This window comes from Lissotriton helveticus, chromosome 10 (assembly GCF_964261635.1).
Source record: "Lissotriton helveticus chromosome 10, aLisHel1.1, whole genome shotgun sequence".
NCBI lineage: Eukaryota > Metazoa > Chordata > Amphibia > Caudata > Salamandridae > Lissotriton > Lissotriton helveticus.
In genome coordinates this window covers 206,744,044-206,765,359 of record NC_136071.1, presented here as the reverse complement: position 1 = coordinate 206,765,359, position 21,316 = coordinate 206,744,044, and the positions used below count along the sequence as shown (strand labels likewise).

The 21,316-nt window shown below is 43.3% G+C and overlaps 1 protein-coding gene across 1 annotated transcript in view; it reads left to right on the top strand.

The window, feature by feature from the left end:
* Positions 1-21,316, top strand: part of TECPR1 (tectonin beta-propeller repeat containing 1) — a 386,389-nt gene that overhangs the window by 336,919 nt on the left and 28,154 nt on the right. Inside the window, exon 24 of the mRNA XM_078665166.1 lies at positions 11,011-11,130. Coding sequence (XP_078521292.1) covers positions 11,011-11,130 — 120 coding nt within the window. The remainder of the gene's footprint in view (positions 1-11,010; positions 11,131-21,316) is intronic.

Sequence of the window (21,316 nt, the reverse complement as noted above, 5' to 3'; positions counted from 1 at the left end):
CAGACTTCCTGAGCCGCATGCCTGCTGGTGTTCCAGATCATGATAACTATGATGATGTAGAAGAGTTATGCATTGCGAATATACATGAGGAGTTACAAAGGGTTTCGTTGGATGAACGGATGCTGGAGCAAGCCAAAGACTCTGTTGTATGCGACGTGTTAAAAATATGCTGTCCAAGGGTTGGACCTGTAAAGGTAAATTGACAGATGCTCTACGCCCTTTTTGGGAAGTCAAACATGATGTTGTCGCAGGAGAATGGATTTCTTTTGAGAGGTGGTAGAGTTGTTCCTCCTTGCAATCTTAGAAAGAAAATACTCAAGATTTGCCACAAAGGATATTTGGGCATTTGGAAGACTAAGAGCAGAGTCAAAAACTGGTACTGGTGGCCCGGCATTAGCATAGCTTTTGAAAGAGTAGTCAAAGACTGCACCTTATGCCTCAGTTCCGACAAAAGTCAAGTCACTTTCAGGCATCCAATACATCCCATCACTTGCCCCACTATGCCTTGGGAAAGAATTGGGGTAGACATTATGGGAACCATTGTTGAACATGGTGAGCAAGTGTACACGATTGTCCTCTTTGACCATTTCTCCAAATGGCCAGAGATAAAATTAGTCACTAAGCCAGACACCTTCAGTGTCGTCAGTTTCCTTGATAAAGTGTTCACCCGAGAAGCTTTCCCCAAGCTCATAGTTAGCAATAATGGTCCCCAATTCACATCAGACGTGTTCAAAACCTACCTTGATAGAAACAAGATAATTCATAAAACCACTGTAGTCTACCATCCCATGGGCAACAGTGCAGTTGAACGCTTCTACAGGGTCATCAAGGGTATTATCCAATTGGCCAACAATAACAATCTGTTGTGGAGACAGGAAATCCTTAAAACACTCTCGGCTTATCGTATCACACCATATAGCAGGACTGGCCACAGCCCCTTTGAGCTCATGGAGGTAGAACTCCATTGTCCAAGGACAATGTTGGTTGGTTGATCTCCGCCAAAAGAGTTCATTGGTCAGCTGACCAAGCGAGGAGTAATTTGGTGGAGGCACAGTCCATTTGCAAGAATCAGTATGACAAGAAACGTGTGTGTAGACCTGTTAAGCTAAACATAGGGGACATGGTCAGAGTTAAGAGCAGTGGACACACTAGCAAGGGTATGAACAAATTCTCACAACCCTTATCCGTTTGCAAGGTGTTTTGCAACTCTGCACTCCTTAGTGACGGTAAGGTGTGGCATTTCTCTACACTCTCTTTATACAAGCAAATCCCATTGGACCTTGCTAGCTCCAATCCTGACAGTTTCACCCGGGATGAACAAATTCTCACAACCCTTATCCGTTTGCAAGGTGTTTTGCAACTCTGCACTCCTTAGTGACGGTAAGGTGTGGCATTTCTCTACACTCTCTTTATACAAGCAAATCCCATTGGACCTTGCTAGCTCCAATCCTGACAGTTTCACCCGGGATAATGACGTCAATACCGGTTCACACATCTCCACCATAGGTGGTGCACTTAGTGGCTTATCAGATGAGGAGGCTGACTACAAGTCTTATCCAACTGATAGTGAAGGTACATGCCTCATCCTCAATACCCAGCTCTAATCCCATGCAAGATATCCCTGATTCCAGAAGCCCTGTTAGAAGATTGATGCATTCATTGAAACTTTCTGATTATGTTTATGAATAGTACATTCTTGTATACCATAACTGTTCCATGCTCATGCAGTGTGTCATATCTCTCTGGGATATTTATTTCTCTCTCTCTTTCTCTTTTCTCTCTCTCTCTCTTTTCTCTCTCTCTCTCTCTTTTCTCTCTCTCTCTCTCTCTCTCTCTCTCTCTCTCTTTTCTCTCTCTCTTTTCCCCCTCTCTCTTTTCTCTCTCTCTCTTTTCTCTCTTTTCTCTCTCTCTCTCTTTTGTCTCTCTCTCTTTTCTCACTCTCTCTCGCTCTCTCTCTCTTTTCTTCCAAAGGGGGGAGATGTGTTGTGGTTTGTTCACTTATGTCCGTACTCGGACACCGTATTGTGCTCCTTGTCACCAGCTGTCCGTTCTAGAATGTTGACAGTTGACAGCTGGTCGCTGACGGAGCGGCTATATCTCTGCAGCACCTCGCCTCAGCGGAGCTTGTGTTGGTGTACTTAAATAAAGATCTTCTCTTCAACTTTGTACCAGTTTTCATTCCATACACCAATATGTTGCTTTTCTTCTCATAGAGACCTGAAAAAGTGAGAATTGTGATTCCTAGACCGATTCACAAGAAACTGGACTGTATAATTTGCTATACCTATTTATCCATGTGTGTTCTGTGTTTTTTGCCTAACCATGTGCATTTTCGCATTTATGGTAATATTCTTTCTATTGGGTTGAGATAGGTTTGCCTTTGGGGGACAAACCAGTTGAGCACAAGACTATAGGACAATGCTCCACTTTCATAGGATAAACCGATTCATCTTGCTTTACTGTAAAAGACACTGTAATCTAATAAATTGTGTATTGTAAGAAATTGGAGTATTACTCAAATATTAATCCCAATCCTTGTCAGGGATAACCACTGAAGTCACTAAATAAACTGGTCATCAAACAGTCAAGCTCAACTTAGAGTCAATGTGTGAAGTATGTATGCAGCACTCAAGCAGTAAAAATGAATACACAAAAACAGGGAATATTTTACTAAATAAAATGACACCAATGCAACAAAAATCCCATAAGTAGAACTGGAGATTTAGGGCCAGATGTACAAGGCTTATATCTTCCACTACACTCTTTAAAAAAGAAGTAAAAGCTATCCTCATGGCTAAATACACTTGAACTATTATCTCGAACTCTGTTAACACCCTGCACCGATCTGTACTACTTGTTTGACCCATTTACTTATTTGTATGAGTTGTCTTATTACTCACGTAATGGGCTGGGCAGCCACATATTTGTACTGTGTGATCTACTGATTTATTTGTTTGAATATGTTCCCTCATGTACCCCTCTATGTAAAGCGCTCTGATATCTGCGAAGATCTTGTTCGCGCTATATAAAACTTTGAAAATAAATAAAATAAAACCTGCCAATTTGCGAGTCGCAAGTTGTGTCGCATTTGCGACTCACAAATTGGGTTGCACAACAGTGTCTGAGACACTGTTTGGGATTCCCAATGGGGTCGCAAATTGCATGCCTCATGCATATTATTGATGCAAGCTTCATTTGCGACCCCATTGGGAATGGCTTGCACTCCCAGGGATGGTGGCCTGCTGGGGTCAGCAGACCACCATGTCTGGGACTGCTTTTTTTTTTTTATCGTCCCGTTTTCCTTAAAGGAAAACGGGACATATTTAAAAAATAAAGCTGAAACTTTTCAGTTTCATTTTTAAGGCCAGGCAGTGGTCCCTGGGATCACTGCCTGCCCATAAAAAATATTTTGAGAGCCACTCACAAAGGAGAAGGACTCCCATGGGGACCCCTTCCCATTTGCGAGTGGTTTACCCCCCGTTCTGAGAAGGTTGGTAAACTGCAACTGTTTTGCAACCACAATTGCGGTTGCAAAATAGTCATACATAGATTAAGGAGTTGCTATTAGGAAGGGATGCCCGTGGAACGCCCCTTCGTAATAGCGAGTCGCCTATCCTATTTTGCGAGTCACAAATGGATTTGAAACTCACAAAAATAGGATTAGTACATGGGCCACAGGTTTTTTGCGGGTGCAAACGGGTCTAAAACCCATTTGCACCTGCAAAAAACCTTAGTACATCTGGCCCTTACATTTTTTATTCGATTCAATTCAAAACTTCAATCAGCAGCATTGTAGCAGTCATTAAAGTTATTCACGAACAGAAAATGATAAGAACATTTTGCATCATAACAATTTAAATTAAGATTTAACCAATACCTAAAAAGCCTCAGCTAAGGGGATAAAATATCTCATACAGTACAAAATTGCAACAGCATATCCTATCAGTGCATCAAAGTTTGCGCCCACGTTAAAAGACACTTCATCATTATGTTAAAGTAATAGAAATATAAGAGCGGGTCTTCATTGATTTAGGACATAACAATACTTCTTTAAAATAGGGGTTTAAAGTCACTTGGAATATTAATTGCAGAAAAAGATAAAATGAAGCATGGTCTGTTTAGAAACATCGTCACATGGGCAAGATATGGAATCAAGATGCTGTGTATAGCCCAGGGGGAAAGCATAACAGGTACTTAACAGTGCCTGATCTAAAACGAAATAAAGTGAATGTTCCCATCTGCTGCGAGCAGTCCCTAGTCAGTTAGTGACGTTATCAGTATCATATAAGTCCAATTATCTTATGACAGTAGGACATGTCTGGAGACTCCTGAGCTGTATGGACTCATCGAGCTGGAAAAAAGCCTCCGTCACGCTCCTTTTACTTATTGAAACACAGGTCGAGGGATCCCGGAAAAAAAGTTCATCCCTATATGACTATAAACGGTCTTAACATAACCACTTCAGGAGATTTGCAAACCTTTATCCAGGGAGAGGCAGTTCAGTATTATGTCTCTTGTTGAGGCGTACTCAGGTTTTTTCCATAATGATGAGCAGGGCCAGCCGGACATGGATCAAGTCTTCCAGGTATCGCAGCCCAAGTTCTTTATAATTGATGTAATTGGCAGCAGAGATGGGAAGTCCCAGCAGTCTCCTTAGAAATCTATTTTCTACTTGCTGGATTACCTTACAGTTGGAAATACCTCATAACTCTGCACCGTACACAGCAATTGGATGGCACTTATACATTTTTAACAATATGTCTAGAAATCCACCATCCAGGGGTTGGGAAAAAGAGCATAGGGACCCTTTGGCCGTAGAAAATGTTGTTGTACGATGAGAGATGTTAAAAGACCATGGCCTTTGGGAGGATAAATAAATAGCCAGATGAGGGAAGGTGCTTGTACTGGTCAGAGCGTTGGTGCCACTTGACAGGGTTGATAAGGGCCTGCACATAGGGCCACAAGACATGAAGCGTGACTTGACAAAATTAGTTCTCAGGTCAAGGGAGGTCATGAAGTTGGTAAAGGCATGTACTAGGAGACCAGTGCCCTAGGTGTACGTGCTATGAGCACTGTGTCATCCATGTTCAAGAGGGCTGGGAATAGGTTGCCCCTGATTACTGGGATGTCCTGAGTTGCGTCTAAAAGTGAGGGATGGAGATCATTCATATACAAAATAAATAAAAGAGGGGCTAACACACATCCCTGCCTGACACCAAGCAGAATGTTTATTACTTCTGTGACTTCTCCCTGTTGACTATTGCGGACTCTAGTCTTCGTTACCTCATGTAAATGGTCCAGAAAATGCACCAAAACAGTGTCAAGCTCATAAGAAATACGAATCTGCCTTAATGTCCCCCTGTTTACACAGTTGAATGCCAAAGTCAGGCCCATGAATACTAGGTAAAGCGCAGGTCATTTGGGCACTGTATGTTTACCTAGCACCAGGTCAAGATTAAGGTATTGCTCGATAGGCCCTAATTTATGTCTGAAGCCGTACTGACAGCTATAGAGCATAGATTTGGTGGACTTGTCACCTGAGCTTGGATGAATTGCAACCTCTACCTCTGGCAGAGTTATTTAAAAACATCCCACTAACATCTTTGATCAACTATAAGCGTGCCTCCTAGATGAGGGGCAGCATAGATTCCCTTAAAATGTTCCTCCCAGTTGCTACTAGTGATCTGGCAAGAAATCGTGACAGAGGGACTGGATTTGCGTTCAGTAACAGTAGCCCGAAATGTATAAATGCAGCCCTGTTTGGATATTTATAAGAGTGTATCCGAGCAAGAGCTTACAACTTCCTGACAGTGTGTTTTTATGATTTTTGTATTGCTTATCTAGATTACTCACCAAATAATGATCCCTTGGTTTGGTAGTTAGTGCGAGGCGAGGATCCCTATTAGCTATTGAGCAGGCAATGTTAAACCACCTTTAAATATTAGGGAAGGGTTTAACTGGTTTTAATAAGCCCTTCTTACTTTTGTGGTACAAATTAATGGAAGCCTCCCCCACCTGTGATCCGTGGTCCTCCTCAGGCAGGCAGGTGAGTACCAATTTATAGTTTGCGCGGATTATGGAGTCGAAGTATTGTGTTGGGTTTTGCAATTTCCTGGCTTCTCTTAGTTTATCTGATGAGGATTGGAAATTCCAGAGAGCTGTGTCCCTTCCGGGTTCCTCCCTGTGGTGTGACATTCATTTATTTCTATTATGTTGTGGGGACTACCATGCCATTTAGCAGCTGTCTAACCAAGTTACCAGTAACAAAAACATAGTCTATTATGGAGGGGCATCCTCTACCTTTATATGTGGGGGTCTCGCTGTAGATTGAGGTTACAATGGCCATCACGTTTTCCATGGTTAGTGAAGCGAGATGGATAAGCAGGTCACTGTCACCGGGGTTAGTGCGTGAATTAATGGCAGAGGGAGATGATTTGGGCCAGGTTACAAATAAACTGGAAATGTGGACATTGAAATCATCAACCAGGCAGAGAAAAAATGAACGTCCTCTCGAAGCTGTGTCATTCCTTAGGCTATGTGTGAAGATGAATGAAGGTGGATACCTGGTTTAATTCTTAATAAGAAATGCCTTCAAAATACACAGTGTACCAGCCACGGTTATCTGGTCACGCTTGGCAGGATCAATGTCAAAAGCTAAGGCTGACCGCAATGGAGCATGGATAGGGTACAGGATCCAAGTTTGTCCCAGTGAGAAAGTTACCTTCAAACATAAAGCATTTTCATGGAGGTAGAACCTCTTCAGTGGAGCCAGGCAGCCGACTGGATCTGAGGACATGCTCGATGACGATTTGGAGATGCTGCCTGAGGTCTCAGAGTCGATAAGAGGCTCCTCTGCATCAGGCTTGGTGAAGCTGTTGACGAAGGCTGTCGACATTGATGCTCGGATGCTGCTTGCCGTCTAGTTTGGTGAAGCTGTTGATCAAATGCTGCTAGTCATTGAGTCTGGTGAAGCTGTTGATGAAGATTGAAGCTTTCAGTTAGGGAGGCAGGAATGCATTCTACCCACAGCCAAGGGTCCAGGACCTTGAGGACTGTATTTCAGTATTCAATTCCATGGATGCCTGTAGAGGGGACCAGAACAGGTCCAGTTTGGACTGGTCGGTGAAAGTGGATAGGAGCACACTGCTTGCATGTAACAGTGCCATTACCCCATAGCATCTTGGTAGTTGTAGTTCAGTTTTTCACACAAAGTTCATATTATTTTTCAGCCAATGCTGTCTTTCGAAATCGTATCTCTAGACACCAGTGTTTCAGGTTTCCTCCCTCATCAGTAGAGAATATTTACGGGTTGCAGGACATGCTGCCAATTTTCTCAGGTATAATCCCACTCATAGCATGCAGGTGTTCCAAAGCTCGTCAGCTTGGGGTGGACTCACGAGAGCCTTTTATCACATGTTACATGCAAGCAGTGTGTTCCTACCCACTTTCCCAATTAGGGCTGGTCGTCTGGAAAGCAGACAGAAAAATGCCTCTGTAAGTTTGTTGCAATCCTGCTGCTGAAACTGGAGGTCAGCCAATAGATCTTTGGAGTCACCTCTAGCGTCCTAGAGTGAAATCAAGCAGTTCAAATGTTTCTTCTGGTTCTTCAGAGAGCAGGGCAGTCCTTATGAATCTTCTTAGGTCCAGGAGTGTTCTGAGGAAAGGCATGTGGCATGCACATTTTATGTCCAGTGCCAGCCTGTGGATGGAGGGGGGCAATCATTTGTCCACTTGCTAAACCAGTTTTGGTCAGTTCCTCCCCTCCCACTGCCAGCCTGAATGGTGAGACAAAAGGAAGGCAGGCCTAGATGTGGGCTTTATCTACCTGTGACAGGGTAAGCATCCTTTCAATCTCATGAAGGGGCTGGGCACTGCCCTCTGGCCACCCTATCAAGGGAGAAGTCCCTCTCTGCAGAACCACAATCCTTTGTCCACTGCCTGGGAAAAATAGACGCTCCCGACAGGGGTGCCATCGGAGGTCAGGTGATAGCTGAACACTAGCAGGGAAGCTTTTTGGTTTTAGGCAGGAAAATGACAACTTTCTTTAAAAATTTAATTTTCAAAATAGTAATGTTAAATCCGACCTGACCTTTATGTTGAATTTGAAATTACTATTAAAATGAGTTCTTGAAATATTTTTCTAGCTACTCTCTAATTGAATTTAGCACTTAAATGTAATAGTGTAAGCTAGTGTTACCTGTGGAAGTGCCAGGCTTGCCAGAGTGAAACTCGACTGGAGGATTTTTCCTGCCAGGGCAAGTAAGCCATTACATATATACATGTCCAATTTTTAAATAAAATGTACCCAGCCCTTTTGGCTTTTAAGGCCTACATTAGGGGTGACATAACTTTTAAAAAGGAAATATTAGGTCTGGCAAAATGTTTATTTTACCAAGTCGGAATGGTGTTTTAAAACTGCACAAGCTGGCTGCCAGCCTGGAGACATATTTTACAGTACTTCTTTAGTCGGTGACACAATAAGTGCTAGAGCCCATTAGTATCATTTAATGTCAGGCCCTGTGTGTAGGTAGTACCACATACTAGAGTCTTATAAGTAAAGGAAATGTGTCAATTAGGTGTATGCCAATTTTACTATGTTTAAAAATGAGAAAAGCACAAGCACTTATTCCCTTGTTAGCATGGTTAAAATGCAGTTCTACAGCCAACAAAAATAGGGTTCAGTAAAAATGCAAAAATAAAATCCTGGGTGACCCTGCAGGAAGGACAAATTTCCAACATGGACACTTAAGAGCAGGTTTCTCCAACAAGTATACTTATAAGTAGCTTTCCTGTTTGTGCAGCCCTGCATACTAAATTAGAAGCTTGTGCTTGGTTGATTTATCATATGTACACCACAGTTTAAAATTGTGTATTTGCAGAACTCAATAGCTGATGTTTGGATAAATATGGTTGAATTTTCCATATATAGTTGAAGCTGATATTTGAGTGATGAATCATGTGGCATTGGAGAGGTTTATTACTAATATTATTACCATGGTGCCAAGGTAATTGCAGCTATAGTTGTTATGTATTACCCACGTAGAGGAATGCCACAATGTCAAAGCCTTTTTTACATTAAGCTGGCAACTGTGCTTGTTGAACTAAGATCATCACTGGTAATCTTGCATATGGTGGCCACTCACATAATCTTGTCTGTTAAGGACATCATTACAACACTAATAATATTAGTAGCTCTGGAAGGTTTTAATTGAACATTAGTAGCTGTTACTACAGAAACGGTTGGAGATGCCTGCAATAGACACAGAGCATGTCTTACAGGAAACTGCGGACACATACACCCAACATTGGGTGTTTCAAGGGTGTTCCCAGAATGCATTGTTTAGTCTTCTATGAGTTTGTGTATATTATATAAACGTATGCATAATACCATGTTATAAAAAATATTAAAATATTTGCAAAGTCTGTTTCTTAGACTTCATGTTGGACAACTACATGGTTGTATGTCGCAGTTTCAATCTCAAAACTAATATTATATTGCTGTCAAAATACCAATAGCCAAAATATCGATATTCCATCCTATAATGTACATGACTATTAGCCCGATTTAACATTTGCGGTCAGGCCATCCTCCGCCAGGGAGACAGAGTGGCGACAAAGTAATTTTCTCTGTCGCCATGGTTGGGGCCCCGATGACCAAATTTAGAAATGTCCGTCGGGACAGTAAACATTTCAACCCTTGACAGAAACCAGTGTCATGGCGGTTCCTGTTAATGTACATTTTCCTTCCTGATCAGGCAAACATGTTAATTTGTTTTTAAATAAAACTTCCCCCTCGCTATGGGATTCATGTCCTGTTGAGGGGGAGAATTTTGCAGTTTTCACTGTATGTTATCACCAGGGTTTTCATTGGCAGTAACAGGCATTGGAAACTGTATGTCCGCCCATCTAAATTAGGTGCACGGACATACAGGTCAACCTCTGATGGCCCTTACCCCGTCGGGCCATCAGAGAGTTGTAACCACAGAGGAAGCAGAGTAGTCTCCAGTGTTGTAACGCTAAAGGTCCACCCGCATATAAATCAGGGGGGCAGACCATTATGCTGGTAGAGTAACCTTTCTGGCACCATATAAACTGGCCCCAAAAAATCTATACTTAACAGTCAAAAATAGAGTTATATATCCATTACCAAAATATCTACTACAAAACAATTGTCTTAAAAAAAAGAATCTATAACTTAAAAAATAAAAAAATTCAAACATATAATATCCAATCCTAAAATAAAATGTAAATACTTTGCAATATGTATGTTAAAACTGTGTACAGCCAAACATTTTTTATTTATAATCGTACAATATATAAACTATATAATTATTATAAATTCACAATAAATAAAATAGAGGGTTTGTATTCTTAAATGATTATACATCTTTTTAAATAAAAAAAGGTATCTCCATGTTAACAGAGGTTATTTAAAATATAATTACCAACTAATTTGTAATGAGAAATTTAAAAGATAAGCACATAAAATATAAATATATCAGAAAAGCACACAACAAAATTATTTAGTTAAAAATATGTTAAGAAACATTCAAATTATAACATTAAAAAAGTATATAACATACCATATTTTAGTAAGAAACATTTCAACATCAATATTTTCTTCCAAATAAAAAATGAAATACATGCCCTGAATGATATGTTCCTAAATATTTGTGCTGTAACTATATTTTGGCCACGGTATTAAGGCCCTTACCAACTAAACTGATAATCGAATCACACGTACTACACACAAACTAATATAAAATCACTCATGAAAATGCACTGTGCTATTTAAAGTAAATGTTATTGTTAGAACATTGAAATGCATGAAAGTTTGGTTTGATAGGAAAAAGTGTGATTCTGATAAAAAACAAAGAATAACATACAAAAGGTAAAAACTTGACAATATGATATATTATCAATTTTGTTGTTGTCATTCTTTACTCGTTGGCACCATTATGCTTTACTGTTTCATAAACATGTCTTATATTCTCTTATTTTTTCGCATAGGTTTGGGTAATTGCAGACAAAGTTCAAGGTAGCCACGGTCTCAGTTGTGGAACGGTTTGCCATCGAACAGGGGTACAGCCACTGGAACCGAAGGGGCAGTCGTGGGACTATGGAATTGGGGTGAGCAGTCACCTGACTATTTTCTTCCTTTCCAAGAAAAAAACCATTTAGTGAAGCAGAGAAAGGTCAATTAAAATCAGGATTACCAGAAGACCCATTTGATATTGCAAATACTGAAAATGTAGATTTATTTATGTGCATTTTTCTAAGACTAGTAAACATAAAGCAGTGAAATAATTTGAAGAGCAGAATCCTGATAGTGTGTAAATTTTAATTTAAGACTTGGCTTTCAGTATGAGTTAAAGTTATCGGCTGCTATTTTAAGAGGGCATGACAAGGATTATTAAAGGTACTCTTCCAAAACATTTTTGTAGATGAGATTATAACTAAATGTAAGGCCACTCAGAATCACAATTAAACTATAAAAAGTAGAGACACAATCGAAACAATAGGGCTGTTCACAAAACATTTTTCCTAGCAGAAGTATGAACTGAAAGGTATAATGCTTACCAATGTACATTTTAAAGAATTTGAAAATTTTAACTATGAACCAATTATGTGGGGGAGGGGAGGTGTGTATGTAGAGAAAACGTTGTGTGTTTGGGTAAGTGTGGGTGCAGTGCCAGTCTGTGTGCTAAGTCAACCTAAACATCAGCAGACTCTAAATATGTCTACAAAGACAACATAAACTTTCCTCTCAAAGCTTGATTTGCAACATAGCAAATGGAAATTATCAAAAGTCGCTTAAACCTCTCGGTCAAAACTCTTAAAAGCCCAGAGCCCTTGAGGGGCGGAGGAAAGTAGAGGAGACAGATACAGGCCTGGAAACATACTCTGGTTGGGCATTGTTGGAGCGAAAAAAACAGATAATTGCAAAGGTTTGCCAACTCCAAGTCCACATACCACCTCTTTTTTTCTTTACGTGGGTCAGGAAAAACTAGGCGTGTCCCATCATTATCCTTAACTGAATCGTAATCAGAGACTGTGAATGATAGGAATTCCCACCACAGTCCATTCAACATTCTTTCCTTTTGAGTTCAAAAGCTGTCAGCCTTGGGATTTTAGAACACAAATGTCCCTTAGCCCACACCTCAGTCTTAATTGGAATTAGAACAATAAGGTGGCCTTTAACACTCAGAAGTCATCACCCTTTTAATGGTCTGCAGTTCTTGTCTCCTTATAGGGATGACTTTGCTCAAACTGTTAAAAACATGCATGCTGGGTTTGATCATTGGCATGCCTCTCTTCCTCTGTGTGGTCCTAGCCACCACTCACATTTCTCAGTATCACACAACACTGCTATTAGTATACCGACTCCTTGCCAGAAGGCTTATTTAGGGGGATTCAAGTCACCTTCATTACACTCAGTGGGCTATCCTAAGACCTCTCCAACACCACTGTCAAAAGATAATGCTGTACTCCTGCCTGAAGACTTTATTAGGGCTACTGATGGGCATATGTAAGCAATTGGGATATTAGTTGATGGGGTGGGGACCCACCTCAAGTAATAATCATAATCCCTGTCAGGGTGAGGCCTCAACGTCACTAAATTAACCTGATCTTAGTCCTGTATCCTATGGCACAGAGCAGACAGGCCTACCTTAGAGGCATTGTGTCAAGTATGCAGTACGAGGTAACTCGGGTGCTGGGGAATTGACTGAATTACAATTGTTGCCTACAATATGGCTGTGCCTTTTGGGCTTGGTGACCCAATCCAAACATACTAAATATGTAAATATGTAGAAAAGATGATAGAATTGCGTTTAGCCGTGGCAAAGAAATATATAGCAATGCACGGGATGACCTGTCTGTCTACCAGGACTTAGGTGCAATTTGATGCTGACCACGATGGCAGGCTAGTCAGATACACTAACTAGGTTTGTCCTGGTCCAAAGATATTTCCTTCTGACTTTAGTCCTCAAATCCCAATCCACAACAGGTGAACACTTCTAAAGCCCCACTGGGCCTCAACTGAGCACTGGGAGACTCACAGGGTGTCAGGGGTAGTTGTTTAAATGTTTTTTCTAGCTAGTCCCATTCTCAATATACAGTATTAGCATCTAATATTGCATCCCTGTGTTTTCCTATGAATCAGCCAGCCTTGCTACAGTGAAAATAGATTTTGTTGCCTTTTAATTGTAAGAACATGTGTTATATTAGGCATTGACATGTCCCACTTTTAAATACCTTATCCCCTGCCTTTCGCTCAATAAGGCCTACTCAGAGGTGATTCTTATATATTTAAAAAGAAGGTTTATTTCTGTCAAAAGGGGTTATTTTGATGGATCAAATGTGTAGTTTAAATCTGTACAGGCAGGCGACACGGAGTAGTTCATCAGCCATGTTTGCATTGTCACTCTAGTGGATGGCATAATGGGTGCTGCATTCAACTTGTGGAATTTAACTCACAGGCCCAGAGTACACTTTAGTACCACATACAATATATATTGTATGGTAATTTAAATATGTCTGTTAGGGAGCACTTGCACATTAAAACTGGATTAGCAGGAGTAAAGTGCACTGAGTTGTACAACCAACAAAAATAGAGTTCAACAAAGAGGCAAAATATTTGAGTGACCCTGCAGAAAGGACACGTTTCCGACATCGTACCAGAAACTTGGAAGCTTTATTTTCCAGGAATCCCATCTTTATTTTCAACTTAGTGAAGGAGGCATGCCCACAATATTGAACTCTCTGGTTTCTGTAAGTTTTAGTCAAGAAGGACCTGGAGTTGGTAAAGGAGTCCTTCTTTAAACATTGGACCTTAGATAGGGAAGACCGGGAGCTGAGGAAGCCTAGTGTGCGCAGATTTGTCACCTTGAATACTGCGCAAACCACTGAACCATTTCTTCTGGGGGGGTTTATGTGGTTACAATCGTTTTTTATTGACTAGGTTTCATTTCGATCTTTTTTAACTACTGCTTGCGCAGCCACGTGGGTGTAGTAGGGGTCAGAGCTTAATGTCCTGTGGCTGCAACGGTAAGTCTCCACAGGACAAGCTCCATTTTATTATGTTCTGTAGTTATTATGAGGTTTCCCGGAAGACTTTTATTATCCCCATTTTGAAAAAGCTTACGTTCAGCAGGTGTGCCCTGCTTTTACCTTTTAACAAATGTTATCTGACAAAATTGTTTTTATGTTCTTAACTTTTTAAAATCTGCTGTTGGACTCCGAGCCAGTTGCAATTAACTGTCTGAGGGATACAAGTCATGGCTGAGCTGTGATCCCAGAAGTATCGCCACCTTGTACTTAGTCTTTGTAGGGATTTTTTTATCTCTTTTTTTTATTTAAAACATATATTATACACTCACTTCATAATGCCATATTTTATTTTGGTGAATAGCATCTGATGTTATTTGGTAGATTCTTTTAATGATAGACTTCTTTGTATATACTTATTTATTTGACTTGTACGGTTTTATGCAAAAAACGAATAAAGGGAATTGATTGATTGCTTGATTGAGTTTTAGTGTCGGAGTGTTGCTAGGCCTTCTCAAAGTTTTTATTCAACTATCTAAGCTCATCTCATCACACTCATTTTTAGGTATATGCCCTTAATTTCAACTAATGCCCCTTCCTTTGGGTAAAATCTTCACAGCATCCTCTTTGTAGAATGCTACAAGTCTTTCAGTGCAACCATACTCCGGTATCCCCTGGAGAAAGAATGGTACCAGAAAGCCTACATGACTGGAGTTCCTTTACACAAAATCCTCTAAATGCGCAGACTGGACTTTTCAGTAGATGGAGAATCCGCACCTGGCCCTTGAAAAAATGGGGTCAGAATTGAAATTATTGAGGGGAAAATATAATTGAGTCTTGGCTACCTAGCACCACCTCTTGGATTAATCCCTCTGTTCCAGATTTCTTTGGAAGACATTTTTGTTGTTTTTGCATGAAGGCAATGGAGAAAGTCAATCCTGTATTTGAGTTACCTTGTCAGTATTGCCAATAAAGCATATGCCTGTTTAGCACACACTAACAATTTCAGAATCAGTGGGGAAAGGGAATCGCCAGTAACTTGAGGAAGTGAAATTATGATCACCTCTAAATGTAATGGTGAAAACAGATTAGAGTTTAAGATGGTTCACGGTAGTTCTTGTCAAGAATGTTCGGAAAATAAGTGGCAAATGGTGAAATTCAAACCATGTTCTGCATGAGTTTCTTGGTCAGATTAGACTTTAATGCAAATATTTGTATGCATTGACTAGTATCACGCGTGACATATTAATTACGTGTTGTACACAATGTAGGAGACCCTTTTAGGGGCAAATTAAAGAGAGATCACATGTCCACAGCCCGAAACAGCTTATGTTGAGGTGGAGCTGGTGGTCTCATTAAAACCTGAGAGTCCATGCCTTCCACACAATTGTGTTTGCAAATGTGCCCCTCTTTCAAAAACGGTGTTAAAGCTCCATGATTCTTCTACGGGCTGCAGACTATGGGCCAGGGGCTCCTGACATGTCGTGGCAACTGCGCTTTAACTTTTCTTAATCAAAAATTGTGGAATTCTCTTCCACTAGAAATGTGCCGCATCTTTCCTCAGCTTCCACACGTAACGCTTGATATTAAGTTTACATTCCACTACTTGCAATCAGTTGCTCATCTCTTAGCTATAGTTTACTATGATGTGTGCCTTACAAGTGTACTCATTCATTTATGCAAAAAGAAATAAAATTACAGACTTCAAGAATTTCTGTTCTAGTTTATTGGTCTCATCCCATTATTCCTTAAGACAATCACTAGGTTCGGTGAAATTAGTAGGAGAGAAGCCAATAGACCAGGGAATAGTCTAAGGTGACAGTCAAGACCTGAGCGACACGAAACAAGACAAAAAAGCTAACCAGACCGGAAAAGTAAAGAGTAAAGGAACAAAACGCTAAGCGTAAAGAAGGATCAGTTAAACAAACTTCAATCTCAAGCCTGGAGAAGAGACTAGGCAAACAGAGCAAAATACAAAAGCAAACATTGAAGACGCTCTGCAGTATGGTATTTATGTTGGAATAGATTTGTATTTTTCCTTTGTCACTTTCCAAATGGTACGTATACTTTTTGCTCCATCGAGGTGGGGAGAAGGATCCATGCCTTCACAATCGAGTTTTGGAAACGTCATGTTGCCAAGGTCTCATGTTCTGAAAAATCGGTTCGTTTCCAGAGCTCAATAGTGAAGAGATACTCGTCAGCGTGCCTGTCGAGAAGCACTGTAACCAAGCAGTACTCGAGTGGGTTGCTTGATACAGATAATCAAATGCTTAAAAAAATGTAAAGATTGCAAAGCCAGTCTTCGAGGCACGTGGCTTCTAAGTTCTCCCAGAGTCATATAGAGAAAATTGTGTGATTAGTATGGCCTGTCGATTTGAAATGGTAATGTTGTATGTCTCATGTACCCAACCCGCCACAATGTCCCGCGTGTATTTTGCTCGTATTTTACACTGGGTGATAAGCTGTCATGCCGTAGAACCTCACTAAAGTTGGTTATAAAACACATTTTTTTTAAATGTAAATATTGCAAGAGATAGTAAAACAAAACACTTATTTTCTTAGTCTGACTTAGGCCCTGATGTCATCAGTAATAATTAAACAATTTCCTATTTGCGATCCCCTGAGAATGCAAGGATGGTGGCTGCAGGAAACAGCAGACTACCCTCCTTGCATTTGGTTTTCCAAACAGGAAATTATTTTTAAGAGCAGCATGTGCCCATTAAAAAATATTTTGTCAGGGAACGCATCAAGGAGCACAGGTTGTGATCCCCGGGAGCACTTCCTGCCTCTATCAAGCCTCAACCACAACTCCACCTCCCTGAACCCTACTGAGGCTGCTTGGCACGCTTCCATTTGGGGACAGCTTTCCCTTTTTAGGTCTCGCACCTGGCGATACAGCGCGAAAGCGCTGTCGCCTGCGAGACCTATAGTTGGCGAGTTTGCTTCAAGGGCCCGAAAAGGGAGACAGAAGATGGGCACGCGCAGGCTGCAGGCCGACTGGGGCACGCGCGCGTTCACCACGTACAGTTACGCATTGTGCCCATCTCCTGTCTCCCTTGCAAACCTCATGCACTTCTCACATGCAGTAACGGCCAACACACACACACAGCCACACCCCCCCCTTCTTTCGCTTCGCGTTACACAGGCACGCACACACACACACACAAGCCCACACAAACAGAGACACGCACACACACACGAGTGCACACACACACGCACGCACACACACACACGAGCGCACGCACACACACCCATGAGCGCACACATACAGAGACACGCAGAGACACACGCGCGCGCACACACACACACACCACCCCACCCCCGCCGCCGCCACCCCCAGTACAACTAAGCCCCACTCACCGCATCGGCGCCACTCCGGACATCTGCAGCCTCCGTGGGGCTCTCCCTCTGGCTTGGGAGCCCCGCGTCACCACTGCTCCTCTGGGCCGGACTTCCCAGAAGGCGGAAGTCCCGCCCCACGAGGTGTGATGCTCCCGAACTTCCAGTTTCGGAATGTGCACGCGCACGGCTTGTTGTGTGAGTAACTAACTGCTTTTTATCCATAAAATTTGATAGAGAGCGAATAGCCGCACCAGCTTTTTTTTACAATGAGAAAAATTTGAAGTGATTAACAGGCTAAGATCCTCTTTGAAATCACTGAGCCATTATTGCGAAAGCTGACTAGGAGTTTTAAATTGTCTTTTATCGCTTTTATATTCCTTCGATTGTTATTCATAAGCAGTCTGGATTGAGTTGCATCTGCAAACTGTGAAAGGAAGACAGGAAGGGGCCTCGCTCCACGGCAGCCGAAACCAACAGGAGCCATCAGGGCCGGACAAAGTAAACAAAAGGTGTCCCGGCAAAAATACTGAGTCCAAGCTTCCTGTCCTCACGCTATCTCGTTCTTTCCGTTCATACATCTTCACTCTTCTCCATCCCTTACTGCCCAGCCCTCTATTTCTATCTCTCTCTTGAAGCCCCCTGTGCCCCCAGTAAGGAAACCACTTGTATTTTGCCCAAGCGACCTATTTGATGACTCCGACGCCAGGTTACGCGTGTCAGATCTACATGGAAGTTCGAAATGGAGGGCTATACATGTCACCCGAATCCAAAAAAAGGCCAGAAGATTTAGTGGCATAACTCAAAATTATGCGGTTCCGCAGAATGTGTCGAGGGGCCCCGGAGACTCCCATATACTCATAGTCCTGAGTCTGAATGTGGCCTCCTGCACCACAGGGACAGTTACACCCCTGTGAGGACCCCTCGACGCCTCGTGAGAAGCAAGACCATTAAATGCTAATGTAATAAATACAGGAATCTTGAATCCACAGAGAGCAAGCTCGACTTTAGCAGCAGCTCTCTGTACGGATACATATTCTTAAATGGAGAGAAGGCAAGTGGTGGAAAGGGCTGATGTGATCTCTCTAAACGTGCAGTATCTTTTATCAGAAATGTGGGCCCTGTCGTCCCACTGAAACTATACAGCCCTACAGAAAAGTAGTGGTCCTATCCAAATAAAAGTGCAGCAACACTGATAAGCGACCCCTGACCCTCCTGGTAGGTCGCTCCCTCTCGGCGCAACTCCGCCTGCGTGTGCCTGCCCCTGCTGCCGCTGCTAAAGACTCGTTGTTCCCATCCGTTTTCTTCACCCTCACACACCCTCACCCTCACACACCCTCACTCACCCTCTCACCCTCACACACTCACACACTCACACACCCTCTCACCCTCACACACCCTCTCACCCTCACACACCCTCTCACCCTCACACACCCTCTCACCCTCGCACCCCCTCACCCTCACATCCCCTCACACTCACATCCCCTCACCCTCACATCCCCTCACCCTCCCTTACACCCCCTCAACCCCCTCATCCTCACACCCCCTCACCCTCACTCACCCTCTCACCCACCCTCACCCACCTTCTCACCCTCACACACCCTTTCACCCACACACACCCTCTCACCCTCACACACCCTCTCACCCTCACACCCTCACCCTCACACCCTCACCCTCGCACCCCCCTCACACCCTCACCCACACCCTCACACACCCCCACACACTCACACCCCTCACACCCGTCACCCTCACCCCCGTCACCCTCACCCCCGTCACCCTCACCCCTGTCACCCTCACCCTCCCTCACCCTCACACCCCCTCACCCTCACAACCCCACACCCTCACAACCCCACACCCTCCCCTTCACACACCCTCACACCCCCTCACCCTCACACCCCCACATCCCCACATCCTCGCACCCCTCACCCTCACACACCCCCTCACCCCCCCTCACCCACCCTCACACCCACACCCTCACACCCCCTCACCCTCACACCCCCTCACACAGCACCTCACCCTCACAGCCCCTCACACCCTCACACACCCTTACTCACCCTCACACACCCTCACTTACACACCCTCACCCTCTCACCCACCCTCACACCCCCTCACACCCCCTCACCCTCACACACCCTCACCCTCACACCCCCTCACCCTCACACCCCCTCACCATCACACCCCCTCACCATCACACCCCCTCACCATCACACCCCCTCACTCACACACACTCGCACCCCCTCTCACCCTAACACACCCTCACCCTCACACACCCTCAGCCTCACACCCCCTCACCCACCCACCCTCACACACACTCACACACCCTCACCAGCATAGCATAACAAAACATAGCATAGCATTACAAAACAAAGCATAGGATAGCAAAACAAAACATAGCATAGAAAAACAAAACATAGCATAGCAAAACACAACAAAGTCTCGGCGCAACTCCGCCTGCGTGTGCCTGCCCCTGCTGCCGCTGCTAAAGACTCGCTGTGCCCATCCGTTTTCTTCACCCTCACACACCCTCACCCTCACACACCCTCACTCACCCTCTCACCTTCACACACCCTCTCACCTTCACACACCCTCTCCCCCTCACACACCCTCTCACCCTCACACACCCTCTCACCCTCACACACCCTCGCACCCCCTCACCCTCTCACATCCCCTCACCCTCACCCTCACATCCCCTCACACCCTCACCCTCGCACCACCCTCACACACCCCCTCACCCCCGTCACCCTCACTCCTGTCACCCTCACTCACCCTCACACCCCCTCACTCTCACAACCCCACACCCTCCCCCTCACACACCCCCTCACCCTCACACCCCCACATCCTCGCACCCCTCACCCTCACACACACCCTCACACACACCCTCACACACCCTCACCCACCCTCACACCCACACCCTCGCACCCTCACACCCCCTCACCCTCACACCCCCTCCCCCTCACACCCCCTCCCCCTCACACCCCCTCACCCTCACAGCCTCACACACCCTCACACCCTCACACACCCTTACTCACCATCACACACCCTTACTCACCATCACACACCCTCACTCACACACCCTCACCCACACACCCTCACCCTCTCACCCACCCTCACACACCCTCACACCCCCTCACCATCACACCCCCTCACTCACACACACTCACACCCCCTCACCCCCTCTCACCCTAACACACCCTCACCCTCACACACCCTCACACACCCTCAGCCTCACACCCCCTCACCCACCCATCCTCACACACACTCACACACCCTCACCAGCATAGCATAACAAAACATAGCATAGCATAACAAAACAAAGCATAGGATAGCAAAACATAGCAGAGAAAAACAAAACATAGCATAGCAAAACACAACAAAGTATAGCATAGCATAGCATAACAAAACATAGCATAAAAATCAAAGCACACCATAACATAACAAAGCATAGCAAAACAAAACATAGCATAGTAGAACAAAACATAGCATGACATAACAAAACACAACAAAACATAGCAGAACAAAACATACCATAACATAACAAACATAGCATAACATAACATAAAACAAAGCATAGCATAACAAAACATAGCATAACAAAACATAGCAAAACACAACATAGCATAGCATAACAAAACACAACAAAACATAGCATACGTAACAAAACATAGCATAACAAAACATAGCAAAGCACAACATAGCATAGCATAACAAAACATAGCAAAGCACAACATAGCATAGCATAACAAAACACAACAAAACATAGCATAGCATAACAAAACACAGTATAGCATAACAAAACAAAGCTTAGCATAGCATAGCATAACAAAACATAGCATAACAAAACATAGCATAACATAGCATAGCATAACAAAACATAGCATAACAAAACATAGCAGCATCGCAAAACAAAGCATAGCATAATCAAACACAA